Consider the following 17,958-nt stretch of genomic DNA (forward strand, 5'->3'; position numbering starts at 1 on the left):
TGCCAATATCTACAAAATAACTTGCTTGAGATTTTGACTGTGATTGCCTTGGGTCTTTAAATGAAGTTGGGAAGAACTGACATCTTGACAATATTGCATTTTCCTATCCATGAATATGAAATATCTCTTCAGTTATTTAGTTCTTCTTTGATTTCCTTCCTCAGAGTTTTGTAGTTTTCCTCACATGGGTCTTGTACACATTTTGTTAGACTTATACCTAAATATGTCATTTTGGGGGGTGCTAATGCAAATGGTATTGTTTCAATTTCAAATTCCACTTGTACGTTGCTGGTATATAGGAAAGAAGCTGACTTTTGTATATTAACCTTGTATTCTGCAACCTTACTGTAATCACTTATTAGTTCCAAGAGTTTTTTGGTTGATCCTTTCAGATTTTCTACATAGACAATAATGTCATTGCAAACAAAGACAGTTGTATTTCTTCATTTCCATTCTGTAAACCTTTTATTTCTTTTCCCTATCTTATTGCATTAGCTAGGAATTCCAATATGATGTTGCAAAGGAGTGGTGAGAGGGGATAACCTTACCTTGTTTCTGATCTGAGTGGAAAAGCTTCTGGTTTCTTACTACTAAGTGTAATGTTAGTTATATGTTTTTTGTAGATAGTCTTTATCAAGTTGAGAAAGTTTCTTTTTATTCCTATTTTGCTGGGAGTTTTTTTTTTTTTTAATGATGAATAGGTGTTGGATTTTGTCAGATGCTTTTTTTTTGCATCTATTGATAAGATCATGTGATTTTTCTTCATTAACCTATTGATGTGATGAATTACATCAGGTGATTTTCAAATGTTGGAGCCAGCTTTGCATGCCTGGAATAAATCTCACTTGGTGTGTTGTATAATTCTTTTCATACATTGTTGACTTCAATTTGCTAATATTTTGCTGAGAATTTTTGCACATATGTTCATGAAAGATATTGGTTTGTAGTTTTTTTCTTATAATGCCTTTGTCTGGTTTTGATATTAGGGTAATGTTAGCTTCATAGAATGAGTTAGAAAGTATCTCCTCTGCTTCTATCTTCTGGAAGAGACTATGGAGAATTGGTATAATTTTTTCCCTAAATATTTGGTAGAGTTCACTAGTGAACCCATCTGGGCCTGGTGCTTTCTGTTTTGGAAGGTTATTAATTATTGAATCAATGTCTTCAATAGATATAGTTCTATTCAGATTGTCTATTTCTTCTCGTATGAGTTTTGGCAGATTGTGTTTTTCAAGAAATTGGCCCATTTCATCTAGGTTATCAAATTTGTGGGATTAGAGTTATTCATAGTATTCCTTTATTATCCTTTTAATGTCCATGGGATCTATAATGGTGTCCTCTCTTTCATTTCTGTTACTAGTAATTTGTGTCTTCTCTTTTAGTTAGCCTGGCCAGACGCTTATTGATTTTATTGATGTTTTCAAAAAAACAGCTTTTATGCAAAAAAATTACCTAGATACATTTTAATTGTTATTGTGATAAGTGCTGTTTATTATTTGGAAACTGGCTGAGAGTAAATAATAGACCTATAGAATCCAGCATAATAAATGTGTTTCAGAAAAGAGCCTTGTTTTAAAAGTAGAATTAGCTTTATTTATATCTCAGTGATCCCTGAAAGTCAGAAGAGTATGCATGGTACTGATAAAGACACTAGGTTGGGAGTTTGAAGCCAAAATTTTTAATGATGGCTCTTCCACCAACCAATTATGGGGGTTCAGATATATCCCCCCTCAGCTTTATTGAGATATTTTTGACATATGTCAAATATCTCTCTTATTCTTTGTGAGCCTCAATGTCTTCATCTGTAAAATAAGATGAAGTCCCTTCCTGAACTAGTATTTTATACCTCTTGATGTTAAAGGGTCTGTTATCTTAGTAAATGCAGCCAAGACTGGGCCTTGGCCCCTGATGTATATCTGTGTGTTGTGTGTGCGTTTCTTACAAGGAACACTATGCTAATATTATATCCTGAGATAGAGCTGAAAGAGCAGATAGGAGAAGAAGCATCTTCTTAGTTGGAAAAAGAGAATAACAAGAAGGATGGAGATGATGGCTCTGGGATGGGAACGGGTAGCCAAAGTTGGTGTGAATGAGAAAGTTAGAGGGAACTGAGTGTAAAAAATCCAGAAATGACAACATTGAAACTATTGGATCACTTAAAATAGTAATTAGTAAGAGTTTATGGGCTTCCCTGGTGGCGTAGTGGTTGAGAGTCTGCCTGCCGATGCAGGGGACACGGGTTTGTGCCCCAGTCCGGGAAGATCCCACATGCCGCGGAGCGGCTGGGCCTGTGAGCCATGGCCGCTGAGCCTGCGCGTCCGGAGCCTGTGCTCTGCAACGGGAGAGGCCACAACAGTGAGAGGCCCGCGTACAGAAAAAAAAAAAAAAAAAAAAGAGTTTATTGTGCACATAAAAACAGTTCATGAACTGGGAACTCTTAAACGGACAGTTAGAATGAGGCTCAGAAGTATATTGTTATAAGATAGCTTATATAGTAAGAATGCAGAGGCTGTTTATTATTTACAATGATTTGTGATAGCATTAGAGTTTTCCTAATGATAGAGGTTTGGTTAAAACTGGCCACCTCATGCCCGTTTGGGGGAACAGCTTAAGTTTTGTCTATGATTTTCAAAGGCACTTACGAGATGCAGCCCAATGTAATTTTTTCTTGTTTTGCAGATTAGGTTGAGTTTAGCTTCAGTAATTTTCTTAATACTATAATCAAAGATTTCATTGTCATTATCTATTTTAAAATCTGTGTCATTATATATAGGAGTTCAGTCTCCATCATCTGAGTCAAACCAAAGGGTGTGATTAAAGAGTGAGTCCAGAGCATGTCCTAAATCAAGTCCAGTACCATTAAGGTTTCCTATGCATAGGGACAGATTGCCAGCAATGAAGTTTACAGTGATTACAGGCCATCCTTTGGCTTCTGAAGCTTCCTCTCAATGGCAGATTAATTGGCCATCAGTATTAGCTGAATGGCCAAAGGATGGATACTAAATCTTTCTGTAAGGCCATTTTTCCTGTCATCCAAGTATGTGTAAAACCTGGTTCTAATATTAACTGAGAGTCTCCCTGAGCATTTTAGTGGCTACACTTAAATAATAATAACATAACAATCATTCTGATTAGTAAAGGAGGGTATGCATTGAATGGCGGACCTTAGTGGGTAGAGAAAATCCCTAACAGAAAAAGGAAAATGAGTTTGAATGTTTTGTGTTTGTAAAATAGCAATATCACAATAATTGTTATAAAAATAAGTCCTGGAAGAGAATGGGGAATCCAGCAGAATCATGTTCTGTGACCTTGGGGGTAAGCTGTCTACCTGATGTTGTCATCTGCTTTGAGGGAAGATTTTTTTTTTCCTGGAAATCTTTCATTTTAAGTCAGCTGAAGGTTGACAAGTTCAAGAGTCTGGTGGTGGTGCGGGGAGGCGTCTCTTCAGTTGAGAGACATGGATCCAAGTTTCAATATCCTGTAATTTAACTGCTGTGTGAGAAATTTAAAAAAACCTGGTAGGCCCCTTTCCATCAAGGTTCAAGTGGAGTTTTTCATTGATATCTCTTCCGGAATATCTAGTCTCCAGGTTCCAGTGTAAGGGATACAAAGTCCTCATGAGACCAAGGATCTCTGAAAGTCTCCTTGACCTGTTGACTGTAAGCTTTTGAATATTGTATTAGTGCCCTACAGTATTGGGTCATATTGGAATTTACAAGGGTAGGATGTGCATGGGGTTCTCTTATCAAAGGCATGGGTTGTCCAGTGGTGATTTCACAAGGGTGTTAATTTATGTTTCCCAAAAGGTGTTGACCTCATTGTCATGAGGGCTGAGGGTAGCACTTTAGGCCAAGTATTCCTGTGTTTTCAGTCAGTGTTGCCAATTTAAATTTTAGAATGCCATTGGTACATTCAACTTCCATAAAGACTGAGGCTGATAAGGACAATGATAATGCCATAATGTTTGAATAACCTTGGTTAGTTGTTTTAAAACCTGTCTAGTGAAGTGAGTCCCTCTAATATTTGAAATTTCATTTGGGATTCCCCACAATGGAAAATCATTTTCTAATAATTTCTTGACTACAATGTTGGCATCAGCTTTCCAACATGGGAAAGCTTCTATTCCTCTAGACACACCATTACAAGTACATATTGATAGCCCCTAAAGGAGACAATTGAAAAAGTTTAATTGTAAATATTCAAATAGTCCAGACAGTGGGGGAGCAGCCCTTGGAGTTACATTAATGGTTTTACCCATGTTATATGATTGACAGTTTAAACATTGATTATAAACGTGTCTTGCTAATTTAGAACAACCATATCACTAATATTTTTTCATAATTTGAGTCATTTTGTCAATTCCATTGTGGGTAGTCTCGTAAAGTGCTTGCAAGAGTGGTAGTTTGAGAGATTCAGGAAGCACCAGACAGCCATTTGGGCCCTCTGCAAATCCTCTCTTTTATGTTAAATATTCGTCCTTCTTCATGACACTTTTGTATCTTTCAGCATCAGATACAATTTTTTGCCTATTACCCAAATTGTCTTAAGTAATCTGATTTGGCTCTACCGTGGACGGTAGGTTGTGGAAATTCAGGAAAAATGGCTATGTGCCATTTTATGGAGTTCATTTAAATTACAATGTTTTGGTAGCTTAGTAATTTCTTGAGCAGTAGCCTTAGCATGAAAGTCAGCCATCACATTTCCCTGGTATTCAGGGTCTGATCAGTGGGTATGAGCCTCAGTTTTTATGACAGCAACTTGTGAGGGCAATAACAGTGCAGAGAGGAGGTCAGCAACCTGAGGTCCATTTTTATAGGTGTATCACTGGACTTAAAAATCTTCTCTGTTCCCAGAGCATACCAAAGCCATGGACCACTCTGAAGACATACCTGCTATCAGTGTAGATATTTGCAGTTTTTTCTTTTGCCAATTCACAGGCTCAAGTGAGGGTAGACAGTTCTGTAGGTTGAGCTGAATTAAACTGAGGAAGGGACTCCTCTTTCTAACAGCTCGTGTTGAGTAGTTACAGTATATGCAGCTTGACGTTCCCCTTCAGAATTTGTGGCATAGGAGCCACCAACACAGAGTACTAAATCTGGGTTGGCTAATAGGGTTTTCTGTAAAACTCATCTAGGAGTTAGATTTGGGGAGCCAAATTCAGCACCGTTGAGTCTCTCTCTGTCAGATAAGCGTAGGAAGGTAACAGGGTTTAAAGAGCGGCAGCAAAGAATGCTCAGATTAGGAGGCAGAAGTAGAGTCTCATGTTAATCTACTAGCTAAGAAATGGTGTGCACGCTCAATGTTTAGCAAACTGCCTACAACATGAGGAACCTGTAAATTTAATTCACTTCCCTGAACAAGTTTCCAGGAGGATCCCACAAAGGAATTTAAAGGCTGCAGCTACTTCCTTTAAACAATTTGGGTATGCCCGGGCCACTGGACCTAATTGTAGGCTATGGGTCTATTTTTTTCCTCCAGATTTTTGCATAAGAACTTCCAAAGCCTGATTATGACATTCCTAAACAAATAGCATGAAAGGTTTAGGGTAGTTGGCAGGTTGGGGGCCGGGGGGCGGGTCCCAATGCAGGAGGATTTTGTAAAGCCCGTTAGTTTCAGTAAAGCCTTTCTCATATTTTGTTTCCCAAGGAAGAGGTTCTTGAGTGTTATTTGTAGTCAATTCCTACATAGAGTGGAGTAGCTAACAAGGAAAAGTTAGGGACCCTGGCTTGTCAGTATCCTGCAGGTCTGAGGAAACCTCTAAGTTCTTAGTCATAGGTTGGGTTACTTGGGGTGGTACTTATCTTTCTGGAGACAGAAAGTGTCCTTTTAGAGATAAATCATGACCTAGGTAATGTACCTTTCCTTGTGAAAACTGAAGTGTATCTCACGAGGCCTTATGGCCTTTATAAGCCAGTCGTAACAAATATTTTGAATTAACTCCTGAGTTCTCTCTAGATGAGGAGCACAGAAGTAAGTCATCTGCATATTGAAGTAGAATTTCTGAGATTTTGCAGTGTGCTTAAATCCTTAATGCATCTGAAGCAGCAGCAATAATAGTATTTTTCTGTACTTATATTACATTTGAGAAAGGCTTTTATACGTAATAGCTCATAAATGTTTACTGAATGTATAATTTGCTAGATACCATGTTAGGCACCTGGAATCAATAAGATCTGGTCTCGGGCTTCCCTGGTGGCGCAGTGGTTGAGAGTCTCCTGCCGATGCAGGGGACGAGGGTTCGTGCCCTGGTCCGGGAGGATCCCACATGCTGCGGAGAGGCTGGGCCCATGAGCCGTGGCCGGTGAGCCTGTGCATCTAGAGCCTGCGCGTCCAGAGCCTGTGCTCCGGAACGGAAGAGACCACAGCAGCGAGAGGCCCGCGTACCGCCCAAAAATAAATAAATAAATAAGATCTGGTCTCTTCCATGGAGAAACTCAAACCGGTGGGGAAGGAAAGTATACGAATAGATAGCTTCAACAGAACACTCTAACTGTTCTAACCTCTGGGTGATTTGGAAGCCCAGATGAAAAGAGTGTAGGACAAGGCCATCTCTTCCTAAGAAGCTGTCACCCATTGAGATGAATTTCTGAAGACAATCCCATTTCACAGACCTCTGCACAAGTGAGTGCAGGGTCCTTCTTAAGGAAAGGGTTTTCTGCGTCAATGGAGAATCCATAGGCTCCCTGAGAGGACACTTAGAACAGGAACACAGGGAGAGATGAGTGGAGGTTTGCAAGCACTTCTCTTTTCCATTATTGAAGAACTGTTTACTGAGAGCCCCCTCTGTGTTTGCCTGTGTGCGTAAGATGAATAAAAAACTCCCAGCACTGAAAGAATTCTTAGCCTAGTAACCAGTATAGCTGCTTAATGACATGAGAATTGTTGGACAGAAATGTGAATAAGGTGTAGGGTGGGTTAAAAGGTTCAAAGGGGGTTTTATGCTACTTGACCTGCCCTGATCCCCATTCAGGCTCCTTCCAACACCTGGATTGCCTGTTCCAGACCAGCGACCCTGGGCCTCAGGCAGATTTTTGCTTCTCAGAAAACAAACACACCTGTGCTTCCTGCTGGCACAATACAGACAACACTGCCTAGGTCTCCAAGAGAAAATGGTGAAATCAGAAGCTGTTGGTTCTGCTCTGGCACATCTGTAGAAACACAGAGGATGTCAAGTTGGTCTTATAAGTTCGCCATTACCAAAGTAATGAATGATAATCTGTCTTCATTTTGATAAATTAAATGCTTTATAGGCTTTGCTCTACTCATCCCAACATTTAAAATAAATTTCAATCCTGACCGTATTTCTAAAAAGGCAAAGAAGCTAAATGACTCTCACTTTGCAGATAAAGAAACTGAGGCACAAAGTAGTAAAGTGACTTCTCAAGTTTGCGGTGGGAGGACAGGGTGCATTGGGCTTGCTGATTCCTGCTCATACATCTAACCTCTTTGCCTCCCTCAGGAACAAGATAAACTAAAACCTTCTCTTCTACTCTTCTATATAACAAATAGTAGTTATATTGGCCAAGATATCATAGGATTCTAAATTAATTCAGAACATTTTTTGGAGATCATATTTTTCAGATCATTCTTTTGAACCCTATGGGCAGAACTGTAGCCGTTACACTGGAGAATACAGAAGCAATAGTATATAGTGATTAAATTAAGGGCTTGAGGATGTCTTGCCAATCAAGCCTTGGCTGTCTATGGAAAAGGCACAGATAGGTCCATTCTGGTGAAAGAAGAATCCCGCTGCCTAGACAAGCGGTCTCTTCTCTCACATAATGATTTTCCTTTCAACTTTTCAATTAACACCTAGCTTTGTTTACTGTATTGAAATGGATTATAAGCTGAAGAGAGGGACTGGGGGCAGATTTTACAGTAGAATTAGAGAAGAAAGCCATTTTCAGAAGTATAGGGCAAGGGGAAAGATGATCTTAGCAGGGGTCTTTCACACAGAGAAACACATCATTCTCTTTACCACATTCCGGTCACTAAACACGTGCTAGAGTTCAGCGTGGAGGCTCTTTCGGTGAAATCCTCAAAGCACCTTCTGCTGAAGCGCCATAATCTATCAGTCACCCCCTTCCACCCTTAACTGTTTCTTTCCCGCCTTAGGAAATATTCCTTGATCCAGGATCAGGCTCGAGAGTTGACCCACCTGCGGGAAAAGATGAGGATTGGGAGGGCTGTCTCTTCCCTTCTCATCCAGCATGTCAAGAACACAGTGAAGACCTTTGAAGAGCTCCTCAGCAGTAATAAGATTGACTGCTACATGGAGCAGCATTTCCGTGAGCAGCTGGCCAAGGGCAGCCAGCTGGCAGAGAGCCTTGCCAGCAAGTTCAACACAGGTAATCTGGCCCCAGGCCTCAGGAGGGCCTTTAGTCCCTCCCAAGGACCTACGCTCACACAGGCCCACACTCATCCACGAGTGACTTTTCAATCTGGGGTCCTGCTTTGTAATCACCATCTTGGGGCCAGAGTCAGGACTGGCTGGTTAGGAGCAACAGAGCGGCACATGGGGTTGAGGATGCCATGATGATTACTTGCTCCTCCATCTCTCATGGAATGTGGCTGCTATGGCAGGAGGGATCAGTGGGGGGACAGCATTTATCTGAAACTAATTGAAAGAGAGGTGTAGTAGGGACAGCTGGTTGTCATGAAAAGAGCCCTAAACTAGGAATCTAAAGACTCTTGCTCTAGCCTGTATGTGATCATTACTAGTTCTGGACATACTCATATTCCTTTTGATATCTGTTTCCTCACCTAAAAAATTAGGTCAAATAATACCAGCCCCTAAAGTTTGCATGATTGTTCTTAGGACAAATAAACAATATTAATCAAGAGTACTTCAAAAGAATGATAAAAGGGCTTCCCTGGTGGCGCAGTGGTTGAGAGTCCGCCTGCCGATGCAGGGGACACGGGTTCGTGCCCCGGTCCGGGAGGATCCCACACGCTGCGGAGCGGCTGGGCCCGTGAGCCATGGCCGCTGAGCCTGCGCATCCGGAGCCTGTGCTCCGCAACGGGAGAGGCCACCACAGTGAGAGGCCCGCGTACTGCAAAAAAAAAAAAAAAAAAAGAATGATAAAAGAATCATGCTGATTTGGGAATGATTTAGGCGCTCTGTGTATTCGTACCTTTAGTGGAATATTTATTTCAGGAGCCTTTTACATAGAATATTGCCTGGAGACCTGAGGGCACATAGTAAGAGCAGGCTTGAGGCCACTGTGCAGGCTCCTGGTGGCAGATGCAGAGGTGGGACAGGGATTTCTGTCACCTCTACAGAGGCAGGAGTAGGTTCTGCATGAAAGCTGTGATGGGACACACAGACACGGGACTGGGAACCAGCCTTGTGGCAGGGCTTGGAGACTCTGGCCGGAGTGGTCCAGAGGCCAGCTGGACAAGTATCCCATGACCTGTGGGAAAAGAGACATTTTCAGCTTTTTACTCTGATTCAGGGCAGAGCGAGTAGAGATGATGATCTTCACGGTGGGTTCAGGAAAGTCTGCCAGACAAGTTCTCTAAAGACTCCACCCAGTGTCTCCTGAGAAAATTCAGAGTATCCTGGACTTGAGAGTCAAGCAGCTATGTGTCTCTGATCCCAGAGAGAGAACCCAGTGTGTGTTTGTATTTGGTAAATGAGAGCTGTTTAAATTATGACTGATCCTTTTTTAAATTTGCTTTTCAGATGACTGTATAAGTAAGAAGAATCAAAGAGAACAGGTGCTGTGGGACCTCAGGTAAGTCCAAATTTTCAGGGGCTATGAAAGATATAATCTGGTAGAGGATCCAGAGCGAAGGCCAGAAGATCAAAGGAGCAAGGGGTGCTCACCCTCCGTAAAAACCAAACAGCTGATTATACCATTACACCATTATGTATCCTGAGCGACAACGTGGTCTCATTTCCTATTTTTTTAATTTATTTTTCTTTTGGTTCCCAGTCTCGTATTAATTCACTAATTTAGTAATATAGAGCTGCTCTAGCCTAACTCTCCAGTCTTAGGAGTCTCCTGTACTCCCAGGGATCACCTCTGATTTCCCCTAGATCTTTAAAAACTGGAGTGAGATTATACCTGATATCTTCAAGTGTGACCCAGCAAGTGCTGGCAGGTGTTAAATGGCTACAAATTTTCTTTGAAAGAAAAAAGATTTATACTATAAATATGACATAGATAGATTTATACTGCGTATAACTATACTTAGGGAAGGAGGTCTAGAAACTACAAGACACCCAGAAGGCAACATTGCCTCAGGAAGCAGTTTTAAATACTATTCAGTGGATTATGTCACAGAGTATGTTGAAATCTTACGGGCCTGTGGGTGTCTTGTGAAGGAACCGTTAAGTGTTGAAGAGCCTGACGGGTCTTCTCCCTTTCTCAGGATGTTTGTGGCCAAGGCACTGGACACTGTTGTTCTCTCCTGCCTCCCAACTCTCTACCCCTAAATGGAAATGGATTGTTTGGCTTCTTCCCTAAAGGAACAGTCTCCTTGACTCCTGGGGCCTCCCCTGTGAGCCCCCAGGTCAATACAGCTGTGGTGTTTGGGTGACTTTCACTTTTCCTTCTGTCTTTCTTACCCCCTAGTATCTTAAGGGAGTTGCAGAAGAAGGGTAAAATGACAGAAGTCCTAGAGACCAAGCAGGATGCCCGGCCCCAGACTAGGCCCCAGACCCACTCCAACAGCCATGCCCAGTCCGCTGCCCATCGCTCCCCTAGCAGCACCTCTCCGCTGTTTGATGAACAGGAAGTGCGCCCTGCAGTGGATGTGGCCAGTAAGTATGCAGAGAGCCTCCAGTTTCTGGGTGCTCGCTTATTTGTCTAGGCCAGGGGGAGGCATCTTGGCAGCCAGACCCTGCAGATCCACTGTGATGCACCTGGTTGAGCACAGGCCTGGGACTCAGTGCCGAGCACAGGCCCCAAGGGTGTCAGATAGCTTTTCTCCATTCCCAGTCCCCGACGTCGTCAGCCACCAGACCCCATCAGGCACATACATGGTATTGGACTTGAAGGGAGGGGTCGTGAATTGGGAACGGGAGGGGACAGATGCTCCTCATCACTGCAACACAGTCACGTCATGTTTCACACTATGGATGCAAACATCATTAACATTGGGCCTCTGATCTTGGACTCTTTTGGGTAAACAGCCACAGTTCCTATTTTCTATTCACCACTAAATATTCTTTATCATTTGTGGATTTACAGATCCCACTCATCATTCTAATAATTCAGCTGTAATGTCCTCTAAACCATCAGTAACTGGGACTGGCTGAATCCATCACCAGCCTGCCCCTCTCCAGAATTCCCCAAGGAGGGCTCTTAGGCAGCCTTGCTAGGGATAGGAGGAGGAGAGTAAGTTTAAAATCAAACCTTCGTTTTCTCCTGCTAAGCCTTCTCTTTATTTTCCCTGCTGAGAAAAGCATTTGAATATTTAGGCAACTGTATGAGTCAGAGTTTGGTGTGAACAACCAGGGACCAGGAAACCATCCTTAGTCCCTGGCTATATCTGGGGTTTTTTTTGCTTTTTTTGTTGTTTTCTTGTTTTTACCTGAACTGACTGTTTTAGGCATGAATAAGCCATAATGGGTTTTGACCTGGTACGATTCCTGTTTCTCATTTTACCCTGAGAAGCAAAGCAGCGTAATGTTTCCTCACGAGTGTAGCAGCCAAGGGAAGACAGGAAGTACACCTTTATTGAGCACCTGTTATGCTTGTATTATTGACCACTGCACATATGTTGCTTCATTTAATCAGGACAGCAGTCCTCTTCAGTTGGTGCTGGTGTTCTGATTTTACAGCACAGCTAAGGACACTGAGGCTTGGTGAAGTAAGGGAACCTACTGAAGACAGCCCAGCTTGGGGTAACGTTCACTGTGAGCCTGCCTGACCCTAAAGCTTAGACTGTCTACTGAACGGCAGCCTCAGCATTCAGGGACCAAGCAGGGAGGGAGTCACTCCGTTGCACACCTCTTTCTCTAGGCTTCTGGGGCGAGGGTTTTCCGCATTCCACTCTTTCTGCCCCTATGCCCCACACAAAGGCCTAGCCTCTGCAAAGGAGACAAGACCCTAGACACATTGCACTTGCACCCATGAATTTATAAATGAATGGGGTGCCCTTGATATGTGTGTGACATCATCCAAGGGCCTATGGGAGTTTTGAGTGCATCCTTGGACTCAGTTGCCCATAGGCACTTGGTTCCACCTCAGCGCTGCCCTGAGGGACAGCAGGAGAAAGGCAAATACACCTTCTCCTTACCTGAAATTCCTGCCACTACTTGTAAGAATGGCCACATTTAAAATGTGGCTGCTGGAGTGGCACTCTCAAAGTATTGGCCTTATTTTCTGTTATTCCTATCTTTTCAGAGGGAGACTGAAGCCCTTCTTTTTCCCATCTGAAGTCATTATTTTCTCAGAGGGGCAATGGCTTATCACTGCTCCTTCTTTGCTTTTGGGGTCAAAATGTCTAGGGTAGTTAACAAATGGTGTGTGGCAGCTTCACCGTGAGGCTGAATTCCTCTCACAGGAGGCTCTTCTCTGCTGCTTTCCACATGCCGTGTAGGGCACACTCCCTGTGTTGTGTGGCCAGGGGAGAATGGGACAAGAAACGCTGATCACTGTTAACTAACAGACTTGAACCCTCCTACGCTCTTAGCTGAGAGTAAGTTGATTTTCTGGGGAGGGGATAAAGGGGCTTTGAAAGGGGTTGGGAATCACATTTTGATTGAGTTCCTACTTTAAGTGAGGCTCTGAACTGAAGGCTTTCCTCTTTATTTCACTGTGATGTTAATTACATCTGGTATTATGTAAACTGGGGAAGGATACTGACTTAAGTAGGCAGTTCCCTAGAGGAACTTGGCTTGGTTGAGGGAAATAGAACTTCACTCCTCCCTGCTTAGAGGAGAAACCCGACTACTCTGTGGACCTTGATAATAATCCTTGAAAGGGGCGACTCTTGAACTTTTCTCTGAATTATGGCCCTGCCACCTAGCCAGGTTTTTTTCTAAAGGGAGCCAGCAAAGGACATGATGATGTTCTCGTAGGATCATTGAGCTGTAAGATACCGTATATTGTTTGGTTCTACAATCCCCCATGCAGAAATACCCAGGTCATTCTTTGGACGGGAGCCAGACAATCAGCTATATTTAAGAATTATTTTTACAGTCTCATGAGCCATTCTGGGTGGGATGCAACTCACCACTTGCTTTCCTCAGACACTCCTTCAGCCTCAGAAGGCGTCCAGAGTAAGCTGAGGCAGGCGGAGTGGAAGCCACCCGTCTAGGTTTTCTGCGCATCCGCCGGAAGTAGAGACAATTTTCCCTTCCTCATCCTCTTCCAACAGCCCCAGTACAGAACAACCCCAGGAAGGACTAGCTGCTCTGTTGCTGGCAAGAGCATAGACTGTTGGGTGAGTGGATCACCTGTTCACAGACCAGCAAATTGCTTCATCTCCTTAGTCTCATGACTTACACGATTGGCAATGAGTCCTGCTGTTGGAGGACACATTTCTGAAGTACCTCCCTGGGAACAGTCCAGCATTTTGGGGATCATAGAGGGAGCTAGGAGAGGGGCCCCTGTACTTTTCCTGCATGTGCACTGTGACCCTCAGACACTACATCTAACAACTACTTCTTGATATCATAGGCCAGGAATGCCAGTAACCTTGGGGTGAAATTTATGGTCCTTGAGAAATGAGTTTTCAGCTGATACTCAGTACTAGGCTGGGGGTCACTGATATCCACCTTAGTCTTCATTCCACGAATTACTGCATTCGTTTTCTAAGGCTGCTGTAACAAAATATCACAAACTGGATGTTAAAAACAACAGCAGGGGCTTCCCTGGTGGCGCAGTGGTTGAGAGTCCGCCTGCGGATGCAGGGGACACGGGTTCGTGCCCTGGTCCGGGAGGATCCCACGTGCCACGGAGCGGCTGGGCCCGTGAGCCGTGGCTGCTGAGCCTGCGCGTCCGGAGCCTGTGCTCCACAACGGGAGAGGCCCGCGTACCGCAAAAACAAACAAACAAAACAAAACAAAAATAAAAACAACAGCAATTTGTTCTCTCACAGTTCTGGAAGCTAGGAGTCTGAAATCAAGGCATCAACAGGCCATGCTCCCTTTTCCTTGCCTCTCCCTGACTTCTGGTGGTTGCGGGAAGCATCCTTTGCCTTGAAGATGCGTCAGTCCCATTTCTGCCTCCACTGTCATGTGGTCTTCTCCCCTGTGTATCAGTCATGTTGGATTCAGGGTCCACCCTAATCCAGTATCATCTCATCTTAAGTAATTATATCCATAAAGGTCACAGTCTGAGGTTCCAGGTAGACATGAATTTTTGGAGGATACTATTCAACCCAGTATAATTATTTTTAAAACACTTCATTTCTGACTTCTCTGTTTGTTTCTCACTCATATTCCTTTCTGGACAGATGAGAGCCCAGCCACTCCTGCTGATTCAGGTTCATTGCCCAGCAACCATTCAGAAGCCATGTCTGCTCAGCCCTTCTATCCTTTGAGTGGCACCACACAACTGAGTGGGACACCAGACCCTGGGCTTCACGGCAGCAGTGGCCCATGGGATGAGATGAGGCCTCAGAAGATGAATGCATCTGGGAACCTATCCTCCTTCTCCTCTTTATACCAGCCCAACTCCAAGCCCTCTGGTAAAATACAAAGGAGCAGTTGGTGAAATAGAGCCCATTGACAGGAATGATACATTCCTTTCCTGGCCAGATGGTTTTTTGTTCCTCTGTTAGACCCTGGCTCACAGAAAATGGGTGAGAAGATGAAAGGCAACATCCCGTGGGTCAGCCAGAGAATGAAGTCCCAGCTCAGTGTTGGTCCTTTCTATGTGCCTCTCCCATTTCCCCTACCTAGGGACTTACTCTGGGCAGGACAATAAAGGAAGGCACTCTGAGGCACTCTGTAGGGAGGTTGAGTTGCCTCACATTTGTGTGTTCCCTTCCATGGGGAAGGTAGGTCTTCCTTAGGTCAAGAGCTATTGCAGGATGGGAGACTATTTCTACACACACACACACACACACACACACACACACACACACACACTTTGTATACAACTATAAGCCAGTCCTGCCTCTCAAACTTTGCCATTGGGTTTGGAGCCAGGCATCTGGCACCCAGTGGCTAGGGGTTCAGCTGTGTAGAGGAATGCCTTAAAGCAGCTCAGTTTCTGGGATGCAGACAGTGTAACAATACAACATTTGAAATTCTCAGAGAAAAAGCTGGCCCTAAGCAAGATGTCCTGGTGGATGAAGCTAATTTTGGTCTTTCTACCCTTTCCTTTGTGCATCTTTTTCTCTCCTTGAAGGTGTTCCTTTCTCTCACTCCTCCTTCAGGTCCTGATACCTCCCCAGGCTCTTCCTTGTCACTTCTCACCAAAGGAAAACACTCAGTGTCACTCATTATTCACAGCCTGATCTAATTTCATCTCCACTTACCTTAGTCTTTCTGTCAGTGAGTGGATGTGATTGAGAGCCCAGGAGCTCTTTAAACGAAGTTGCCTGGTGTTTCCTGGGTGCCCAGGTGTGAGGAGGAAGTTGACGGAAGTATAGATATGGGCAGGGATCTTGCAGGGGGACCATGGGCAGAACCCCCCACCTGCCCATGAGTGACAGCCTTCCCCATTTCCTACCTCTCCCATGTCTTGGTGGTACGCAACAGGGGCCGACCTGCTGGAAAAGAATCTTGTTGAGATCCAGAACCTGCGCCAGCGCCTGGAGGAATCCATATTCATCAATGACCGCCTGCGGGAGAGGCTGGAATATGTGCTCAGCAAAGCTCACCAAGGAAAAAGTAAGAAAAGTCACCAAAACCTCCTGGTTCTGTCCACATCTAAGAGTCTCAAGAGGGCATATAGGTTTGCAGTTATAAAACACATTGGTGTGCAGTACTCCACTCTTCCTCACAGTCAGCCCAGAGAGGGAAGCAGGACAGGCACTATTGTCCCTACTTTACAAATACTGACCCCAAGTGGCCTGCCCCAGGCAGGGCTAGTTTTCATCCTCAGGGCTGTCTGATGTGATGCCCATTCTTGTGACTCCCTATACTACCTGGTGCTGCCCCTGGGCTTGTGGCCTGACTGTCAAATGATAGAGCCAAGGCTTCCATGGTGCCCACTTCAGCAGAGGGAGGACCACATCCCACCTTCATGTTACTACCACATGCCTTGGATAGCACCTGCCACTCCCCCGCCCCATGCAAGTGGCCCGTATTTCCACACTTTCCACCCAGATGTTCTCGCTGGAAGACCAGTACTTCCACATTCCTTCTCCCTTGTCAGGATCAGAAAAAAGGTGACCAGAGCCCCTACAACATCACAGCAGCAGCCAATTAGGGGGAAAGACCCTGTTCTACAACTGCAGCCATTGACATGAGGGTTTGGCCCGTCATGGACTCAGCCACATCATACTATTGTCCCAGTGCATGAGGCTCCCAGGTTTTCTGTTTGACTAGGGCTGAAACTTTGGTGAATGCAAGGAACTATATCTTTGAAAGAATCTGTTACCCAAATGTGTGACTTGACTGGGTTTTTGTTATTCCCTGAGAAAGCATCCACCTTTGGCTTCCATGGTTAGAACCCAGAGTCCATGCTTCAGCTCTACAACAAGAAAAGGGCCTTCAGGGAAGCCAGCTGGAGTTTTCAGGTCACTTCCATATTCCTCCTTTCCACAGAAATACTCTGCTGCAGAATCAAAGAGAAGAGGGTAGAGAGTACAAAAATTGCCCAGACCCACACAGCCCAATCTAGATAAGGCTGCTTCTTATGAGATCCCACCTACAAGTCCCTAGACTCACAAGCTCTAATTGTGAATAGCACTGAGAAATTCACATTTCATATATAAATCCCTTCTCCCATCTTTGCAGATAACCAGAGGGTCACTGGCTGTGAACTGAATACCAGCTTGGTGTCTCTTTCTCTCCCTTTCCCATTTCCAGCTGAGTGTAAATGAGGAGGGGAAAGAATGTCAGTTTCTGTCTGGAGCAGTCAGTGAAGAGAGTACCCTAAGTCCCTCCAGACTTCATTGCAGCTCTGTCTCTCCCTCCCTAGGAACTGCACAGCCAGCTCCAGATATCTCCCTTGCAACCCCTCATTCATACACTGAGAGTCACTATTCTGCCTCTGGTAAGGACATCTTGTGACATGACAGCAGGAGGGTCTAAAGATATGTTCTCCAGATTTTCCAGCCCTATCCAACAGCATTCGTGGATGTAAACTTGGAGGCATCAGATGTTACCTTTAAATGAATGGATCAATTTAATAAATTATTATTTAAAACTTGTTTACACGTATTTATTGAGTGTCTATAAAAAGTAAAATTTGGGCAGGAAAGAAGAAAACCCAGAATGGCCTGAAATTCATAGCAAAGGTTAAAGGAAAAAATACATTTTCTCTATTAGCTATCTCTATTTCAGAGAACTAGACCAGAAAGGCCGATGCTGGGAAAATGTTGGAGCTATTAAGAGTGGGGCCGTGGGACTCCTTGACCCCCATTACATGCTTGGAAAGAACAGAAAAACTATCACGTGAAAATATAGTAGCATAAAATCTGAACGTTTATAATGAAGACCATTTACCAGACCCGGGTGCACTCCCTTCAACAGAATGACAGAAGCTGCTTCTCAAAGTCATGAAGATCAGAGTTGCCTCAAGCCTGGAAAATAGCAGTTGTCCAATTTTCAGAAAGGTAGAAATAATATATTTCAATATATATAGAAGAGTAAATTTTATTTTGATCTTTTTCAAACTAAGAATGGATTGGTATTAATTAGATGACATGTAAGCACATAGAAAAGATGGGCACTGATAAGCAGAATGGGTTCACCAAGAGCAAGTTAAGCCATATTGATAACTTAGCAGGTCAGAAGAATGCCCAGAGAGCTGAGTCAAGGATAAAAGTTAGGCCCATGTGCTCTATATTGGTCATGGCATAACTCGGTTTTAAGAGAACTTCTAG

The 17,958-nt window shown here is 43.8% G+C and overlaps 1 protein-coding gene across 2 annotated transcripts in view; it reads left to right on the forward strand.

Annotated features, from left to right (window-relative positions):
- LOC101322056 (myomegalin) overlaps positions 1-17,282 on the forward strand; it is a 29,820-nt gene extending 12,538 nt beyond the window's left edge. For both annotated transcript variants that reach the window (XM_019920136.3, XM_073808389.1), the window contains exons 3-8: positions 8,116-8,348; positions 9,686-9,737; positions 10,581-10,768; positions 14,413-14,646; positions 15,665-15,796; positions 17,052-17,282. In XM_019920136.3, the coding sequence (XP_019775695.2) occupies positions 8,116-8,348; positions 9,686-9,737; positions 10,581-10,768; positions 14,413-14,646; positions 15,665-15,796; positions 17,052-17,143 (931 nt within the window). In that variant the 3' untranslated portion in view covers positions 17,144-17,282. The remainder of the gene's footprint in view (positions 1-8,115; positions 8,349-9,685; positions 9,738-10,580; positions 10,769-14,412; positions 14,647-15,664; positions 15,797-17,051) is intronic.
- Positions 17,283-17,958: the final 676 nt, after the last annotated feature.

The sequence above is a fragment of the Tursiops truncatus genome, chromosome 1 (genome assembly GCF_011762595.2).
Source record: "Tursiops truncatus isolate mTurTru1 chromosome 1, mTurTru1.mat.Y, whole genome shotgun sequence".
In the NCBI taxonomy this organism is placed as follows: domain Eukaryota; kingdom Metazoa; phylum Chordata; class Mammalia; order Artiodactyla; family Delphinidae; genus Tursiops; species Tursiops truncatus.